This window comes from Purpureocillium lilacinum, assembly GCF_023168085.1.
Source record: "Purpureocillium lilacinum CBS 284.36 DNA, scaffold_4, whole genome shotgun sequence".
NCBI lineage: Eukaryota > Fungi > Ascomycota > Sordariomycetes > Hypocreales > Ophiocordycipitaceae > Purpureocillium > Purpureocillium lilacinum.
In genome coordinates this window covers 1,334,326-1,349,238 of record NW_027072114.1, presented here as the reverse complement: position 1 = coordinate 1,349,238, position 14,913 = coordinate 1,334,326, and the positions used below count along the sequence as shown (strand labels likewise).

Here is a 14,913-nt window from a genome sequence, read left to right as displayed (position 1 = left end):
CAATCTTCATCATATTTAATGCGGCGCCTCGATCGAATCTGGAACCCAAAATGCCCCTGCTGCGCGGGAGCTCCAAGACTGCGAGTCGCGCGCGATGGGCTTCCTTTCCGGTGTCCCTCGCCGCGGGCTTGATGTCGCGTGCCCCCTCCGCCTCGTCTTCTCTGATGTTCCTGCCCGGCGCCGCCTGAGCGCCGCTGCATCAGTGCATTCAGCGGCTGCGTCCGGTTGCTCAACGGCAGTGTCGACCAGGCCTGCTGCATCTCGTGGGCGCTCGCTACCGCTACAGCTGTCACTGGCGCTGCCCCGCCGTTCCGGGCTCCAGCACCTGCACCGGCGCCTGTGTCTCCCCCGAGCCCCAGAGCCGTTGCAGCAGCCGCGACCTGGAGCAGCTGGACCTGCCCGGGCCCCTCCTGCCGCCCCGGGTGCCGGCACCATCACCCGCTCCTGGCTCCAACACAATCCTTGCAGGCGCCCAAACTTCATCCGCCGCCTTGCAGCGACATCGACATCGACATCATCGCCGTCGCCGCCGTCGCCGCTTCGACCCTCGCGCACCCACTCCACGCCGCTGCTGCAGTCTCCCATCTGCATGCTCGCTGCCCGACGCCTCCGCTCCCCCCTCTCCCCGAGCGCCATGGCATCGGCGTACAGCGCGTACCATGGCGCCGCCAGCGCCTCCCAGTTCACCATCACGGCTTTGGGCCGCTGGTCCAGCATCTCCAAGCAGCTGCCGCGTGAGTGCTCCCGTGCCACGCCCGCCGCTGTGGCATAGCGCTTACCCGACGCGACGAGTACAGCGGCGGACAAGATCAAGGCTTTGCACGTCTACGACTTTGACAACACCCGTGCGTATTCCCTCCCTCCTGTGCTGCACCCCAGCCTTGCCCGGACGAGACTGACGCGACCGCGCTGCCAGTGTTCAAGACGCCGCTGCCCAATCCCGCCATCTGGAACGGCCAGACCCTAGGGACCCTCGCCAGCCAAGACGTCTTTGTCAACGGCGGATGGTGGCACGACAACAAGATCCTCGCCGCGACCGGCCAAGGCCTAGACATAGAAGAGCCGCGCGCGTGGCAGGGATGGTGGAATGAGACCGTCGTGGACCTCGTCAAGCTCACCATCAAGCAGCCCGATGCCCTGTGCGTCCTGCTGACGGGCCGCTCCGAGAGTGGCTTCGCCGAGCTCGTCAAGAGAATGGTGGCGGCCAAGGGCCTCGACTTTGACATTGTCGGCCTGAAGCCGCAGGTCAGCCCCACGAACCAAAAGTTTCAGAGCACCATGCATTTCAAGCAGCTGTTTCTCAATGCCCTCATGGAGACGTACAAGCAGGCGAGCGTCATCAAGGTCTACGAGGACCGCCCAAAGCATACCAAGGGCTTCCGCGAATTCTTCGCCGAGTTCAACAGGCGCCAGGGCTATGCGCGCACGCGTGGTGAGATCGATGCCGAGGTGATCCAGGTCGCTGACCAGTCGACGACGTTGGACCCCGTGGTGGAGGTGGCCGAGGTGCAAAACATGATCAACCTGCACAACCAAGCCCTGGCCAAGAAGCCGAATGACTTGCGGCACAAGCGCCTGCGCATCAAGAAGACCGTCTTCTTCACGAGCTACATGATCAATCCCGACGATGCCAAGAAACTTGAGGAGCTCGTTCAGTACCCTCCGGGCGTCCAGGACCTGAGGCATCTTGGGAATAGCATCCTCATTTGCCCTCGCCCGTGTCCCGCGAGCATCCTCGAAAAGGTCGGCGGCATGGGCAGCAAGATGCTGTGGGAGGTGACGGGGACTGCGTGTCTCGACAACAACCTGTGGGCCGCCCGGGTCCGTCCGGTCCCAGCTACCGCAGTCTATCACACGGACAACCCCGTGCCGCTCGTTGTCCTGGCACTCAGGAAAGGTGCGAGGCCGGTGGATGCTGGGCGGATCACGAAGTGGGATCCTATTCATGCAAACAGCTCGTTCGTCTTTGAGAGTACAGTTGGAGAGAAGATCATCCTGCGAGTCGAACGCGAGGATCCCAAGGAGGATGAGTACGAAAGCCTGTTTGCCAACAAGGCTTCGAAACGCAAGCATGCTGGCGATGATGACTGGACTCCGCGGCACACGCACGGCCAATACGGCGGCCGAAACGAGTCGAGAGGCTACCACACGGGTCGGGGAGGCGGCCGCGGTAGAGGCGGCGCCCCAAACCGTGGCCACCGAAACAACCCGAGAGGGGGCGGCAGAGGTGGACGCGGTCGAGGCGGCGGCTTCCACAACTACCGGTCACTCGACGACGTCGAACCTAAGAACGATCAAGGCGGTTATGGTCCTCAGGTTGATTATGACGATTCCTACCCACCGCTGAGCAACGTTCCGACGGGACCGCGCGGCTACGTCGCCGCGCAGCAGGCCGCCGCCTCGGGCGGACAGGCCGGGAATGCCGCCGACCTGCAGACTTACTACTAGAAGGAGTGATATCCTGCTGAGGTAGCAGGCTCCGACCTCGTTTACTGATGCATTACCTGCTTGAGGGGAGCGTACGGCGCTACGGAGTTGGGAAGGCGGAATTTTGGTCTGATTATCTGTAGGGATTTGAACAAGCATGGGGGTCTGTTACCGATCATGCGTACTGCTTATAAACTGCAGAACTGGTTTTGATCGTTTGGAAGGGCCACAAACGTGCTGGGGATGATGTCTGGTGACTTGGACGGGGCGCAAGCTGCTTGGGCGCTGAATGCAATGAAGAGTTCGAGGCGAGAAATACGTCAAGATACCATAGCACATCCAAGAAAGAATACCATGTTGCATCCCAGCGTGGTTAGGTTAACTTTACTTGTTTTTATTCTTCATCTAGCTTGCCAGGCCATTATGAGTCTACGCTCGAGGTCGACTGCCATCTAGCAAAGGTAACTACTCGTCGTCGCTCTCCTCCTCGTCGCTGTCGTCCTCCTCTTCGGCGTTCTCCAGCCACTCCACCAGCACCCTGCACTTCTCCTTGAGCGCAGCCATGCCCTCGCCGTCGACGGCCCGCTCGTCCTCCCACCAGCCGAGGATACCCTCCTCCTCGAGGATGTCGAGCGAGTAGAGCTGCTGCAGGAGCGCGGCGAGCAGCGTGCCCGTCCGGCCGGCCTGGTCCGTGGCAGTGCCGGCGCTCTTGGCGACCTGGCTCTGCAGGGCGCGCTGGAGGGCGAGCGCGAACTCGACCTGCTCGGGCTCGCCACCGCCGACGCCCACCTCGGCGATGAACTTGGTGGCGCCCTTGCTGGCGGTGAGGGCGCGCTCGGCGGCCTTGCTGGGCTCGAGGCCGCCGTGCTCCGGGGTGAGCAGCTCGGCGGCGCGGCGGGCAAAGGCCGTGGCGACGGCCTTGCGCATCATGGCGTCCGACGCGTTGTTGGCGAGGCGCAGGCCCATGAACTCGAGCTTGGCCGAGTCGAAGTCGCCCGAGTCGGCGCGCAAGGCGTCGACAAGCCCGTGCACGGCGTCGGCGTGGAAGGAGAGCCGGCCGCCCGAGTCGTCCGACGCGAAGGAGGAGAGGCGCGAGCGCGAAGAGCCGGCACCGCCGCCGACGCCTAGGAAGTTGGGGTCGTCCTCGTCGTCGGTGAGAACGTCCGAGGACAGCGTCGAGATGGAGGACGTGGAGAGGTTGAATTCCACGAGCGAGTAGAGCAGCGACTTTTGGAGGCGGGCTGGGTCCTCCTCGTCCAGCTCGTCGTCTTCAGGGTCGAAGAAGGGCGCGGCGTTGGTGCTCGGACCGAGGAGAGCGGTATCCTTTTCGACGGCTTCCCCTTCGGCAGTGACTGTCGAGAGCACGGCTGCCTTATCCAGTGAGATGCCGTCGCTTATTTGCACCTTGTGGGAGATGAGAGATCCGCTGGGGATGGAGCAGTTCTTGCCGACAGTGACGGAGTCTGCCAGGATGGATGATGATATCCTGGCGCCGTCCTCGATTGTGGCATTGTCCCAGATGTACGAGTTCTCCACCACAACGTTCGCGCCAATCTTGCAGCCCTTGCCAATGACGCTACTTGAGATGCTGCTCCCAGAGCCGATGGTTGTGTGTCTCCCGATGATGGCGTCGGTCAACCGGGCGTCGTGCGCATGTGAAACGCTCTCCTCCATCACGAGGCCGTTGGCGTGTCGCTGGTAGGTCTGCTTGGGCACCAAGTTGTCCTCCGGGATGAAGGGGGCCGCCCACCGGCCGAGAACGTCGCGGCTGATGGCATCGTACTGCTGGAGGTTGCTGGCCCGGGCGGCGTATCCGTCTTCCAGAATCTCGGCGTAGATCATCTTGCCGTTCAGCTCCCAGTCTTTCAGGACGCCATGCAGGAAATTCCTCCGCGGAAGCTCGTAGTCGAAGCTTTCGGACCACAGGGCCAGCACCTCGGCTGTGCAGATGTCGACCTGCGCGTCGATCAAGTCCGACCGCACCTCAAACTCGGTAGACAGCTCGTCGGCGATCAAGGGGTCGAGGGCCAGGTAGTGGTCGCTCTGCAGGGGGTGCATCTCGTCGTAATGAAGCAGCCGCTTGGTCTTGGAGTCGACGACAAATATTGGCGTAATGCCGTTCGTCTTGGTTCGGTGTTCGCCCGGGCCGCCGCTGCGGAGGACCGTCGTCATGATGTTGGCGGCGCTGGTCTCTCTCCGCTTCCGATGCGCCGCGAGGGCTTTGTCCAGGATGATGTTTGACACGAGATCGCCGTGTACAAGGATGAAGTCGCCGTCGACAAGGGAGCGCTTGTCCATGTCGCGCAGGACGTCGCCGACCGACCGCGCATCGGATACCCTGACGAACTGCACAACGGAAAATGGGCACGATCGCGAGGACGTCGACCACCGCGAGCGATTGATATAATCTTCGACCTGGTCGGTGTGCGCGCCGCAGTAGATGTACACCTCGTCAACGCCATTCATGGCCAGGAACTCGAGCGTGTAGTCGATGAGGGGGGTATTGGCGAGGGGCAGAAGGCACTGCGGGATCAGTCAGTCAGCAAACAGTCGCGACGCGCCGCGGGCACATGGACATTGACACACTCTCGGCTTCTCGACGGTAAAGGGCTTGAATCGGTCTTGGAACGAGTCGGCGAGGACCTATCGCACGCAGTCAGTGATGTGAACTCCAGGCGCAGTCGATGCCCCGCCATGACACACATACCACGGCCTGCAAAACCTCCTCGGTCTTGCTCTCGCCGCCGGCCTTGGCGGGCTTCTTGCCCTTGGCCGGGCCAGCGCTCTTCTTCCCTTTTTGCGACATGTCGTCAGGCGCGGGAAGAGCGGTGCGTCGAGGTTGTTTGTTGTGGAAGGAAAGCGGTGGGACACGGACCCTGAGCCCAAGGAAAGCTAAGGTGACTCAAGAGTCGGAGTCTAAATTTCTCACCGACACTCACCGTCGGTGAGCTCGCTCCCCATGTGTGTGTTCCGGCTACCCTGTACCCGACCTTTCATTGCAATGATGACATTGTGCACCATAACATTTCTACTAGTAGAGTAGGGTTTGCAGAGCAGAGTGGTTGTTCGTCATGTGCTAGACCTCGATTGCGCTTACTTTTGTTGAATGCCTCATTGCCATTGATGGCTCCTGCGTGCCGTATCTTGTCAAAGCACAATGTATTCTTTTCTCAAGTTAGCCGGCCGCCAACGGGTAACTGATGTAGATCCCACGGACCTCAGAACGGAAGCGAGCACCTACCCATCGGCGAGATTGCGCAGATCTTTTACAAAAGCAGTCAGCCTCGCGGACTGCAGACGCGAACCGGGGATACTCGGGTATTTAGCTGCCTCGACGCCCAGCACGCTTGGCCTGCTCCATGCACGTCTCAAGCGTCTAAAGTATTACGTTGCTGACGATCCATGAGCCTCCGTCAACACCAGCCATTGGCTGGCAAATACATACTGCACGCGCAAAAGGGGCGCAGATCATCCAGCGTTTGGCTAACGCGGTAAAATGAGGATCGATGGTGTTGGCTGCCAAGCCCAAGCCCGTTCAAGCAGGCCATCAATCGCCAGTTGAGGAAGCTTGTTCCCAAAAAGCTTGACAGCCTCCAGGCGGCTTGAAACTCTTGCCCAATCGACGTTAAATTTAGAAACTCGAGGCAGGCGGACCGGCTTCCAGAAACACCGGACTGGCGTGCGAATTTTCTCGGGCGCCCAATGTTTCGGTTCGAATGCGTTCTGTTGTGAACCTGGGATGTCGCGGCGGAAGTAGCCGTACAGTGCAGCAAAACGCGACAAGGATAGGGTACACTCATTGTTTGGAAGACGTCGGCAACCACCTCCAAGGCTGTCACCACTTCATTCTTGTCCCGACTCATCTCGAGCGGCTCGTGGAGCTGCGGGCCATGTTCGCTTCAAGAGGGTTTCCTCCCGCCGGTGTCGCCGTGTGCGCCAAAGTGCGATACCACCGTCAACGTCATCACTGTAAACGCGCAAGTACCTCATATGCCGCTGCTACATGGGCCAGTGCAGACATCCCTCGCATGTGAGGCTGAGAGGCGCCCCGTCGTGGTTGACAGCCGGTGGCTTAGCCCTTATTTCTCTCAGCAACCTTGTTGCGGTTAGATCCGTTGGCTCAGTTGGACAGTCGGCCGCCATGGACCGCCCAAGTGACATGCATTCCTCCCTGTCTTTTCTCAGTCGTCTTACTCGCCTGCGCAGGTTTCACTCGCCACGTTCCTCATGGGAATCGAGGTCCGATTCGCGGCCCCCGTCTGTGTGGCATGGCGTCCTTGCAGATGCCACAAACACCTGCGATCCAGGCTCGACAAATAGGAGGCACTTGCACCCAATGCGTGCCACTGTCCGCGTTGCCACCCGCTGTTGGTGGCAGACTGTATCAGCCTCGCCAAGAATCAGGCCGGCAGTTGGCATGCCCTGACCAGATCCAGGCGGGTGCGCCTCCGCCAAAGGCATGGCACTTCATCAGCGGGCGGGTGGACAAGTCTTGGCTTTGCCTGACCATTCGATCCGGTCCCGCAACTCGGACGCAATCGAGAACCAACGGGCCCTGTCCTTCCGCGAGCACCGATGAGACAGACCGAGAAGCCGGATTCCTTGGACCGAGAGGAACCTGCCGCATCAAGGGGCAGAATGTGGCATGGGATTCGACAAGTTCCGGAAAGCTACCTGGGCGTCTAGCGCGACGTGGCTTGGGCAGAGAGTCTGTTGAACCGGTTTACTTGACCAGAAACAAAGCGAGAGTCGTGGCTCGCACTCGGGATCCTGGCAGCATGTCAACGGGACAAAGGAAAGCCGTCGTCCCTGACGCCTGGAATTGCCTTGGTTTGAGATGCCATCATTTTGACTATCGTTATTTGGCGGTTTGGGATGCCGGCCCTCTGCGTCCGAGCGATACCTGAGTTGCGACTGCTCAGCTGGACAGGATATCGTGACAAGGGTCGTTGGTCGCCCTCGAAGAAGCAACGCGCACGCAAATTGAGTCCGCCTGGCGCGCGCCAATGGACGCGGCTTTCAAATAAACGGACGGCACATCCGGCGGCGAGGCAGGGGCATCGGCTGCAGTAGGGCACCATCGGAGGCGGGCGTCGGATGACCTTGGCTCAGGTGGCGCCCAGCTGCGGCTTCGTTGGATGGGGGCCGTCTCTCGTGGACGCGATGCCGTCGACGCTATTTGCGTCCATTGATCGAGGGCGACGCCCCGTCGGACGAGCAGTAGAACGGGAGGTGGGCGGCCGTGGCACGACGGGACGTTTGGGCTGCTGGCGGCGTGAACGTGCGTCTGCACCAGATGTGTGTGCGCGGGAAGCCGTCCTGTCCATCGGTTCGTGGGGCGCCGGGGGAGGGAGGGGCCAGAGCATCACATCCCATCCCCGTTCGAGCACGTCGTACAGTACCAGGACGGCGACGAAGATGCATGGATGAGGGTAAATGTGCGTGAGAGTGAGGTGGGCAGGACGTCAATGGCTGCAGCAGGGCATCGCCAGGGGCCGCGAGCCAGCCTTGCCCGGTTCGTAGTGCGTTAGTGCTCTGCTACTGCAGCGCGGCCATTGGGGCCAAGCCAGCGAGCTAGCCCGCCGCCCCACTGTGCGCAGCGGAATGCGCCACACGGCCCGGGAAAATTGCTGAATGAAGCATGGCATGGGTGACGTGCCCACTGAAGAGAGAGGCCGGTCCAGATTAGCCCCTCCGTACCATGGCAGCGCCCACGGGCTGTCCGAGTGACCTGGCGCGGTATCCGCTGGCAGGTACCCGGCAACCATTCTTTCTCACCTTGCCTCAACTCAATCAGCAAGTGCCCTGCCTGCATTGCCCTGCTTCCACACCCGTTTGTGAGGCAGTTGTGGTTCTTCTCGGTACCGTCCAGGTGGCCCCCGTCCTGTCGACGGCGACGACCTGCTGGACTGGTACTGGGCTGGGCCGGGCTGGGCTGGGGAGCCGCCGGCTGCTGATGGCCCCGCAGGCCCGGCTCAAGTCGCTAATGCGCCGCCAGCAGCCGCCCATTACCTTGCGCCAGCGATCTGTGAGTGCTGCCGCACCGTACCACGACAAGAGGTGATGGTGGCCTCCTTGTGGAGAGCCCGGATGCGGTGGATGCGCGACGACGAAGCGAGGCGCGCGAGTCTTGGGAGAGGGCCGATCGTGACGGGGGGCTGGCTTTCTTTGCAGTCTGGCGCCCGAGGCCCCTTTTCATCCAGCGGGGATTCCTTCACACAAGTCGCGAGACCATAGGTCTGGAGGCATGAGCGAGGTAGAGGGCTCGTTGCGCCAAAGGCTGCTGACCCTCTTGCTCTGCTCCGAGGGTAGCAGTGGCAAGATTCGGCAAAGTGAATACTGCTTTGCCCGAGGTAGACGCAACATATGTAGTCACAACGTTCAATACTCGATCGTGCCGGCCGTGGCTGTGGGCGCCGCCGTCGAGTCGAGTCAATGGGACGAGGCCGTCGACACTGACGGGAGCGCAGACGAGGAGGTGCCCCAGGTGCCCCGGTGGTCCATTTAACCAGTGCGGCAGTCTCCAGCCCTGACGAGGCCCGTCCATCCATCCATCCGCCTCGGGCCCTCCACTGACTGAGGTGACCCCCCAGCCCGCCAGCACCGCACCTGCAACTGGGCCGGGCTGCCCTGCCCTCCACTCTCACCCCCGCCAGCACTCCCCCTCCCCTGGCCCAGGAGTGCACGCTCGCCGTCATTCACCTGATCGCCCGCTCCCACCCCGGTCCACCCCCCGGCTGGCGTTCCATACCTTACCTTGCCTTGCCTTCCCATCCATCCATCCACCATCTGCCCAGCCGTCCAACCCAGAACTTGCAAGCCAGACCGTCTCTCCAACCCGACCGCGCCCGCATCAATTGTTTGCGCCATCGTGGCCGTCGACAACGCGAGCCCCGAGCACTCCATCTGCGCCACTGGCGACGACAGAATCTGCAGCACCGGTCTGCCTCCGCTCTCGCCGGCAGATTTCTGCCGTCTACACCAACCAGTTTGACGCTGCGACCGCTGCCGTCTGTTGAAGGGACAGAACGCTTCACCCGGCGCCATTGGACACGCCGCCGGCCCTGCGAGGCAGTCACCGTTGGGGCTTGCCCGTTGCTAGCCTGCCAGGCAGACGTCGGCTGAACCGGCCTCGAGCCCGAACGCCGACCCCTCCCGTTGCTCCAGCCCGGCGGCGACAACAGCGCTCGAGGACATCATGTCGGGGACGGAAATGGCCGCCGCCCCGGGCGGCGGCAACAACGCGAGCGAGTTTGTAAGTCTTCGAGTCTCTGATGCGGCCCGCCGTATCTGCCGAGGGCCACGAGGTAGCTAACCGTGCGGCAGGTTCGCAAATTGTTCCGGTAACGCTGCACGACGACTGCCGGCCTGAATCGCGATGACTGACGCGCCCTGAATAGCATGCTCGAGGATCCCTCGCATCAAGACGTCGCGAGGTGGGGGAAGGATGGCGACAGTTTCGTTGTCGTGGAGGTGCGGCTTGTCAGCGTCTTTGGAGCCGAGCATCGCGCGTCATGCTAACTTGCACATAGGGTGAAAAGTTCACAAGATCCATCTTGCCGAAGCACTTCAAGCACAGCAACATGTCCAGTTTCATCCGGCAGCTGAATAAATACGACTTTCATAAAGTGAAGCCGTCCAGCGACAGCGACTCTTCAAATCCCAATGGCAATGTATGCTCGACCCCACGGCACTACTGCAGCCGCCGTTAATGGGTCGCAAGCTGACGTATATGCCGCCAGATTCTCGAATTTAAACACCCCTATTTTAGGGCCGACAGCAAGGATGGCCTCGACAACATCCGCCGCAAGGCGCCTGCGCCGAGAAAACAGCCGGCTGCCGAGGATTTTACCACTAGCCAGCATGTCAGCGTCATCTCGGAGCAGCTGACGGCTACGCAGCAACAAGTGCAGCAACTGCAGGAGCTGTATGCCGACGTGTCGCAGACCAACAGACTGCTCGTCAATGAGGTGCTGACCCTACAGAAGATGCTCAACGCCCAGAAACAGGCGCAGTATGAGCTTCTCAACTACCTCTCACCGTACAACGACAACCGTAACCGGACACTTGTCAACCAGCCGATCAGCTCCAACGGTACGGCGGACGTGGACGACGCGGTCCCAGAGCTTCGCCGGGCCCGGGAGCTGCTCTCTAGTGTGACGACGGACTCGGTTGCCGATCGGGAGCTGGAGCGCCTCCAAGGCATGTATGGGTCCCCAACAGACTCGGCCACCATCATCACGCCCGTGTCGATGCCGATGATGCACGATCCGATGACCGATCTGAGCCGGTATCCCGTATATCCGGTAGGACAGACGGTCGGCATCGACCCGTTTTCGTCCGATCACATCCACAAGATCCCATACGCCATGCCAAATGAAGGCGCGTCCATGGGCGTCTCCGAGCCGCCGACTACATCGGCGCAAGCGACAGCACCCGCACCGGCAGCGCCTGCGCCTGCGCCTGCGCCCGCTGCTGACAAGTCGACATCACTGTGGGGATCGAAGAAGCCATTGGTGTTCCTGGTCGAGGACGATCCGACTTGCGCCAAGATAGGAATCAAGTTCCTCAAGTCGATGGGATGCGACGTTGAACACGCGGTATGTGACACCTCCCCCCGCCCAATGCGTCTCATGGCGACTGGCCCTGACATCAGCGTAGCAAAACGGCGCGGATGCCTTCAACAGAGTTAGCACGGTCGGACGCGACCATTTTGACATGATGTTCATGGACATCATCATGCCTCGACTGGATGGTGTCTCGGCGACCATGTACATTCGCCAGCACTGTCCGTCCACACCAATCATTGCCATGACATCCAACATCAGACCGGACGAGGTCAACAGCTATTTTGAGCACGGTGAGTGCCCACTGTTTTCTCGCGATCGAAGGGCCGGAGTTCTAATGGCATTTAGGCATGAACGGTGTGCTGGCTAAGCCATTCACCAAAGAAGGCATGCTCAAGTCGATCAAGACTCACATGGCCCATCTCCTCAAGAACCCACCCCCCCAGAACGAGGGGGACGGATCGGGATATATGATGGGCGGGGTCCCGTTCATGGGGAACTCGATGAAATTCGAGACGTCGACGCCGCCTCCACCTGGGGCCTCGGGCTCGGGCTGGTCCCCGGGTCACATGGCACAAGGTAGCACAGACCAGTGGGGCGGCTTCATGAACGGAGGGAATCAGTACGGCATGGGCCGTCATGGCTACGGTACAGCCATGGACTCGACGTCGGGGCGCATATCGGACCACGACAGCCCGCCCGAAAAGCGACAGCGTTTGAACCAAGGGAATTATGGCTGAGAGAGGGCGGGTCGTGAGGGGCAAAGGGCGCGGTATCGATGGACGGACAACTCGAGCGAGCGACGAGCGAGCGAGCAGCGGCCGGTGACAGCTCGCTGGCGACGATTTCTTTTCGTCTCGGGGTGCGATGCGCCCCTGCGATGCGGGGCGACCATGAGCTGCGTGGACGAGCTGCGCAGTTGTTCTCAGGAACCGGCTTCGGTATTAGCCAGCCAGGGTTTCACAAAAGAAGCTGGCTTCGTCGGGACGGGAGGCACCAAGCGGGTCGCGATGCCACGGGCCCGTTCGAGGGTCGGATCGCACGGTGGGTGCTGGGATTTCTGGATATCTGTCGGGCTCTGTTACCCAATGGGCGGAGCGAGGGTTTGACGGTGGGCGTATTGCGACCATGACACGGGGATCTGGCGGTCAGACTGTAGGGGCCTTTACGAGGGCACGCAATCTTCAAAGGCTAAAAGCGCAGTAAGAAGACGTGACTTCCCGTGACGACGAGGGGGCCGGCATGCGCCGGCGTCGCGTGAGAGCATGCGTGAAGATGGGTGACGTGCGCGTGCCAGTGCCTTACAGGCAGACCGAACGGCGACGAGTAGGCCGGAGACGATGATGCGCTCGAGCACAGGGCCGGGCGGCGGGAAAACGGCTCATATAAGAAGCAAGGCATGCTCTTGCTTGGCCCTGGCAATAGTAGCGGTCGGGGCTGCGGGAGTGCCCTTTTGACGTGGCGCGCGCCTCCTGGGCCCGGACCCCGGCCCCGGGCTGAGAGTCCATCGAGGTCTCGACCGGGCCTCGGGCGGGGTTCTGGGGCATCGGAGCTTCGGCGTGCGGCCGAGCGTGGTGGAGAAAGGGAAGGGGAGGGATGTGGTGGTGGGGGGTTTGGAGCAGGCAGCATCAATGGAGTCGGCCGGGCTGTGGGATGATGGGATGAACGACATGCGGGACGGACAAGAGCTTTATGGGTTGACATTGAATGCGTCGTGACTAGGAGTGAGTGGGTAGGTAGATGAATGGATGGATGGACGGACGGCCTCGCAGAGACGGGAAAGGGGAGCGGACGAGCAGGGCAAGCTAGCAAGGAAGGAAGCAAGGAAGCAATGAAAGCAATGGAAGCAAGCAAGCATGCAGAGAAAGGCACGCAAGGGCAGATTGGGGGAGGGTTGCACCGAGGCGCCTTGTCCTCTGGACGTGAGGCAGGTATGTGATACCAACCTACCTGGCGAGACGGCGGCTCTTCGGGGAGGCTCAAGAGTCGAGATGCCTGCGACGGGGACACCCTCTTATAACATCCGGACCATTCTTCCTGGATCGGGACGACGGCCGCGAAGCCCTGGTCGCAGGCAAGCAAGCAGCAACACACGCAGGGCAGCGGGCCCGCCGGATGGGGTCCAACCGGCCGAGTGAGCGAGTCGGCTGACGTGCCGCTGCAGAGCAAAGGGCCTGTCATTGTCGGGGCCGCGACGAACGTGTGCCGCAGAGAGCGTACGTTGATGCGACGTGATGCGGCGTGGGTGAAGATAAGGCATGCTGCTGCGTTTGGGGGTGGAAGAGGAGGTGTGGGATGTTGATCGCGAGGGTCCATGCGTGACGGTGGCTATCAGTGCATGCATGGCGAGTAATACGGCAAACTAGGATGTAGCAGCAGCAAACAGGACGCGGGAAAGCACAGGACAGGGCATCACGGCAGGATTTCCAAGGTTGCTTCCATGCCTCTCGGCAGTTGTGAAAAAGCGAGCTACCGCTGGCGTCAAGCGCCCGGGGGGGCGGACTCGCGCCGAAGCGGGCCCCTGCACCGGATGATGTGCGAGCCGCAGGTAGAATGTTCGTAGGTAAGTAGCCTTTGGAATTGAATCGCGAGGCAGTGTGATGATGGTTGATGGAGCATGCTGCGTAGACGGGCAGATATGACGCGGTGCTACCTACAGTCTACGAAATGAGGTGCATTCATGGTCTCGCGACACACGCTCGGAAAGCGTGTAAGCGAGCGTGGCCGGAGCTGGAGACGATGGACGGACTGGAGGCCTGCGGCTGGGGGCACAAAACCGCCAATGGTCCCTGTCTGACGTTGGCTTACATGCGTATGAAGCACAAGACGTTGCACATACATACATGTACTACTACTCCGTGCTCGTACGAGTAATAACACCCTGCCTGCCTGCCTGCCTGTTGTTGCTTCGTGGCCCCCCTTGTTCGCTTCTCGGGCACGACCCGAAAGCAGCACCATTGCCGCCGCATCTGGCATCCCCGCGGACATGCTGCTTGCTTCACATCCGATTCAACGACCAAGCGAACCAAGGAAAAAACGGAGGGTAACTAATGGACTGGCCCAGCCCGGCCCAGCCAAGCCTTCAGGGCGAGACCCGACATCAGCCCAGCCCCAAGCCCCCCCGAGGCCGAGAGCCCAGCCTGGCCGAGCCTGGCCCAGGCCAGGCCGGGTCGCGCCCTCCCATCCCTCCCTGCCATGCCATGCCATGCCATCCCCAGGCCGCCCGTCAAAAAGGCGCGGACCCCCCTGTGGCCCCGGCAGAAAGGCATCTCGGGTTGCGAGACCGGGGTGCGAGGAGGGCTCGAATCGGGAAGCCAAGGAGCAGGCAGGCAAGCAAGCACGGGAGAGGTGCGGTGACCGACGACGACGACAATGACGCTGGTGGCCGTGCGTGCGTGCCCTGGCACCGCGTGGGGCGCGCGTGGGGGGAGGGTGGTGTGAGACGGGGAGGGATGATTATGAAGTGGAAAAGACGTGCCCGTTCTGGGCTTGCACGAGCCCGGGCCGGGATGGGTGGATTTGATGCGACGGAACGGGTGGGCTTGTGTGTAACGGCACTCAAAATGCAGCGACGAACGGTTTATCTGGCTGCATGAGGTGCCGAGTTGCGCGCAGCGGTGTGCCGTGTTGTGCTTCACGAACCCTGATGCTGCCCCGTATCATCACGAGTCCACGACCGAAAACAGACCTCGTTTCATAAGGTACAGTATGTAGAAGCCAGGGATCACAGGGCGTTGGCTTTTCATAGTCGCGAAGAGCACCGCCCACCGCACGGTTACGCATCATCGCATGACCTACGAATATCAGTGGCAACGCTGTACTAGGCAATACGTATCGTGAGCTGGTTCTCGACTCATTCATTCGCGCCCGTTGTTGGTCGGGTGAGTTGCTCGCAGTGCACTGCACTGACGGGCAGCAG

General features: G+C 61.4%; 3 protein-coding genes across 3 annotated transcripts; 2 read left to right on the top strand and 1 right to left on the bottom strand.

Moving 5' to 3' along the window:
• Window positions 1-634: 634 nt before the first annotated feature.
• Window positions 635-2,448, top strand: PLICBS_005612 (uncharacterized protein; the record flags this gene model as incomplete). The annotated part of the gene is made up of 3 exons (XM_018319298.2): window positions 635-734; window positions 798-845; window positions 917-2,448. The coding sequence occupies 3 exons, from the start codon at window positions 635-637 to the stop codon at window positions 2,446-2,448; spliced, it is 1,680 nt and encodes a 559-aa protein (XP_018181772.2).
• Window positions 2,449-2,892: 444 nt separating this feature from the next.
• PLICBS_005611 (uncharacterized protein) lies at window positions 2,893-5,233 on the bottom strand (the record flags this gene model as incomplete). Its single annotated transcript, XM_018319297.2, has 3 exons — window positions 2,893-4,950; window positions 5,014-5,070; window positions 5,135-5,233. The coding sequence occupies 3 exons, from the start codon at window positions 5,231-5,233 to the stop codon at window positions 2,893-2,895; spliced, it is 2,214 nt and encodes a 737-aa protein (XP_018181771.2).
• Window positions 5,234-9,625: 4,392 nt separating this feature from the next.
• On the top strand, window positions 9,626-11,734 carry PLICBS_005610 (kinase-regulated stress-responsive transcription factor skn7; the record flags this gene model as incomplete). Its single annotated transcript, XM_018319296.2, has 7 exons — window positions 9,626-9,682; window positions 9,754-9,770; window positions 9,828-9,900; window positions 9,960-10,100; window positions 10,170-11,027; window positions 11,089-11,287; window positions 11,343-11,734. 7 exons carry the CDS (start codon window positions 9,626-9,628, stop codon window positions 11,732-11,734), a joined length of 1,737 nt encoding a protein of 578 aa, XP_018181770.2.
• Window positions 11,735-14,913: the final 3,179 nt, after the last annotated feature.